The sequence below is a fragment of the Rutidosis leptorrhynchoides genome, unplaced genomic scaffold, assembly GCF_046630445.1.
Source record: "Rutidosis leptorrhynchoides isolate AG116_Rl617_1_P2 unplaced genomic scaffold, CSIRO_AGI_Rlap_v1 contig598, whole genome shotgun sequence".
Lineage (NCBI taxonomy): Eukaryota > Viridiplantae > Streptophyta > Magnoliopsida > Asterales > Asteraceae > Rutidosis > Rutidosis leptorrhynchoides.
Genome location: NW_027266818.1, coordinates 48,032 through 52,139, shown reverse-complemented (window position 1 = coordinate 52,139; position 4,108 = coordinate 48,032). Strand labels below are relative to the sequence as shown.

At 37.0% G+C, this 4,108-nt stretch overlaps 1 protein-coding gene across 1 annotated transcript; it reads left to right on the top strand.

The window, feature by feature from the left end:
* Nucleotides 1-122: 122 nt before the first annotated feature.
* Nucleotides 123-3,615, top strand: LOC139884750 (uncharacterized). The gene is made up of 5 exons (XM_071868737.1): nt 123-165; nt 251-450; nt 568-2,124; nt 2,603-2,708; nt 3,455-3,615. The coding sequence occupies exons 1-5, from the start codon at nt 123-125 to the stop codon at nt 3,613-3,615; spliced, it is 2,067 nt and encodes a 688-aa protein (XP_071724838.1).
* The last annotated feature ends 493 nt before the right edge of the window (nt 3,616-4,108 follow it).

Here is a 4,108-nt window from a genome sequence, read left to right as displayed (position 1 = left end):
ATGTTCCTGCTAAACATTTCAGATTTCGACTGCTTTAATCACGCTCGGTCAGGAGTTTCCGCAAGTTGTCGGCCATTTTAGAACAAGCACAAGCTCCTACAACGGGAGAGCTTTTGGGATGCATGGCAGATTCGTGGCATGATTCTACTCAGCCTACTTCTTCAGGTTGTTCTAGTAGTACTTGGTCGTTGATTGAGATTGAGAAGTTCAGCCAAAGGTATGATTGTTTGGTTAACATATTTATCAGCAGATGTGGTAGAAACCACTTCACTTGGAATCCTTATGAGAAGTGAAAAGGGAAAATTCACAGAGCTAGCCGCATTTTGGGCTCCTTTCCTTCTCTTACATCTCAGAGGCCCTGACACCATAACTGCATACTCCTTAGAAGACAATCAGTTGTGGGGGAAACACCTACTAGGCCTTTGTTGCCAAGTTATAGTAGCTGCATATGTTTTCTACAAATTTTGAGGTTATTCCACAACATACCTGGCCATTCCGATGTTCGTGGCTGCGATCATAAAGTACGGTGAAAGGACATGATGTCTATGGTCGGCAAGTGACTCTAAGTTAACGGAAACGTTATACGAATCTGACACGGTATGTAGGTTTAATTTCCTAACCTTCGATGACACTGCATCAAATTTTAAAGATGAAATAACGGATATATGTGATAAACTCGAAGCTAGGTATCTCCATTCTGGTTATACACTGATCCAATTCTTCAAGCCACTTTTTCTAGATTTGAATATCAGACTACCATATGATTTTGTGCTAAAAGGGGGATTCTCTATCTCATTGAAGTCTTGTTCTTCGAGCTTGAAGCTGGTAGATACAGAGTTTGATGAAATCTACACCAAGAGGCCATTACTTAACACTTTTGCTGGTGTCATTCTTCGCTGCATCAGCTTTTGTTGCTCCTTCTCTGCATTGATTGTGTTCTCAGTTTTTGCTGCTGCATATGCTACTCGAAATCAACATTCCCATCTCGATATCGGCATATCATTCGTGTTGTTGGTAGGAGCGGTTGCGCTAGAGATTTATTCAATCTTTGCTCATTGTGTCTCTGATTGGGCGTTATTGTGGGCTACCAAGACCGATAACATCTTGTCTGCCCTCATTTGTAAGGCTAATGCTAAAAAATTAACATCGAATAGAGGAAATGTTCAAGCCACTACAATGCTCAATATTCCACAATATAACTTCATAAATTCTTGGCTAACATTCCGACATATACCTTCTACTGAACCAGGTCCGGAAGTGCCTTATGGGATCTGTAAAGTGTGGGCTGTGGTCGCATTTTTTAAAGATAACTTTTTCATGAAATGGTGGTGTACAACTTGGGAGAAAATAGAGTGGGAGAAAAGCATCCAAACCCACCTGGACAAGCATTTTGTATACATACAGAGTGTTGATGTTTGTCAGCACAAACAAATACAGGACATGGAAGAATTCAACTTGTGGAAGCTATTTGAAAAAAGGTTGCAAGAAGAAAGTGATGAAGGTATAAAAGAGGAGACGTTGAAATATGTAGGAATTGGCGATTGCATTTTTATTTTGCATCTCGCTACTGATATTTGTTATCATGTGGATGCGGAGCTGTGCAATTTTAATAACCGTGATGATTACACGACAAGCAAGTTGTTATCCGATTACATGTTTTACATTCTCATGTCACACTCATCAATGCTCGGGGAGAAAGGAAATCACGAGTTTCTATTCTCGGAGATTCAGTTCAATATTTCGGCAATTTTTAGGCATTCAGATTCTTCAGATTATAGTCATATCGATATTGACAGTGCTAGAACATTTTCAAGTAAATTACTCGAATCTTCTTGTCTAGATCAGTATAAAGGTTTAAGGTTGCCTGATATAGTGAAGCTGGCTCGTTGGTTACAAGAGATGGGAATTGAAGAGAAACGGGGCTTCTTGAGTGAGGTTTGGGTCGAGACTTTAGCTCATGTTGCTATGCACTGTTCTGGGAAAGAGCACCTGAAATGTCTCGCACGCGGCGGAGATCTAGTCTCAAAGGTCTCCCTTCTCATGATGCTGTACGGATTGGGTTCTAGAATCTATTTGCTGCCAAATGTCCAAATGGAACATACATATGTTGAATATTATGGATGGGTGATGCAATTAGGACATTTAGCCATTATACTGTCACGGACATAGACTTTATGGCCCCATCTTCCTAGCAAGCTGACACGTCTACGAGAGAATAATCGAAACGTGACAATACATCGTCGATAAGTTGACTGATCAACTGTCCGGCATGGATTATGGTTAGAGACTAGCTGGGATTTTACAACCTGCATGTAAATAAATCCCTAAATTATCGGCACGTTTTAGATGAAATATTCCGCAAGCTTCAACTCTTAGGATTTGTGATTCTGACTTTTTTTTTCATTGTTTTGATAAAATTCGTGTATCTTTATATATGTAAGCTTGTTACAACATGCACGTAAATAAATCCCTTATATGATATTTTAATCTAAAATTTTTGTGCATTATAATCTCATAACTAATTTTTATATTTTCTGTTGGTAAAATTCAAAGGTGTACTCTCTTTTTTTTTTTTATATATATATTTCTTCTGTTTTTGTAGATGGAGACGGAATTGTTAGCTGATGTTTCTTTTCGAATGGCAGAATCGAAGTATAGTGTCGAACAAGTAGACGTGACTGTTGAATTCTTCACCCCTGGCTGTCCTGGTTTGTTGATTATTAATTACTCCTTCCGTCTCAAAATACATGATGTTTTTCCTACGAAAATATATGATGGTTTTCCTACGAAAATACATAGGAGAACATCAACATCATGTATTTTGAGACGGAGATAGTAGCAAATTCGACCTTGTTTCTATTGAAAAATAATTTGAGGTAAATTTAAGACAATGTGTATCACATTTTAAAGAATATTCTTACTGAGTAAACTTTAGAAGTAGCCACATTGTTTGTACTTTGGGTTTGGGATTGGGATTAATTTTATATGCAACATTATTTTATTCTTAACTTCAAAACAAAGTAATTCCATTTCCTCCTCCCCATTATAAACATATAATAAGCTTTTACCTATTCTATTCTATTCCATTAAATAATCTAATTTAAGTTACTAAAGTACACAGAGCAGTTCGAATGATCATTATGTTTATTAGCAAGTTCTCTATACTTCGATCCATATTATTCAATTCTTTGCTAACCTAGTGTAGTATTAATCACAATGGAAATCAATAATTTTATTACATTAATGATTCTAAAAGAGATAATCTATAACTTTCTTATAATTTATTATAAAAAAAAGTATTACTCCCTTAATGTCCGAAATATATAATTGACAAGCATGACCTTTTTTTTTCTTTAATTACTCATAAATAATTTGCATATTGAAGTAAATCCGAATTGCTTGCCCATGATCATTTGTTGTGACATTTGATTCAATGGTAATGCTTATTTATCAGCTATCACTAGTTTGGTTAACATATTTATCAGCAGACTTAGTTGCAACCACTCTCTTGGTTTTCTTATGAGAAGTGAAAAGGGAAAGTTCACAGAGCATGCTGCATTCTGGGCTCCTTTCCTTCTCTTACATCTCGGAGGCCCTGACACTATTACAGCATAGTCCTTAGAAGACAATCAGTTGTGGGCGAAATGCTTACTAGAACTTTGTTACCAAGTTATAGTAGCCGTCTATGTTTTCTACAAGTTTCAAGGTAATGCCATAACATACATTACCATTCCAATGTTTGTGGCTGCGATCATAAAGTATGGCGAAAGGACATGGTGTCTACGGTCAGCAAGTGACTCCAAGTTGACGGAATCGTTATATGATTTTGAAATGATAAGTAAGCTTAGATTCATGGGCTCTAGCGTCAGTGCATCAGATTTAAAAGATCATATAATGAAAATATGTCGAAAACTTGAAGCTAGGTATCTCCATACCGGCTATACACTAATCCAATTCTTCAAGCCCCTTTTTGTAGACTTAAATATCAGGCTACCCGATGATTTTGTGCTAAAAGGTGGGTTTTCAAGCGCGTTGGAGTCTTGTTATTCAACCTTCAAGCTGGTAGATACAGAGTTGGGATTCTTGTATGATGAAATCTACACCAAGA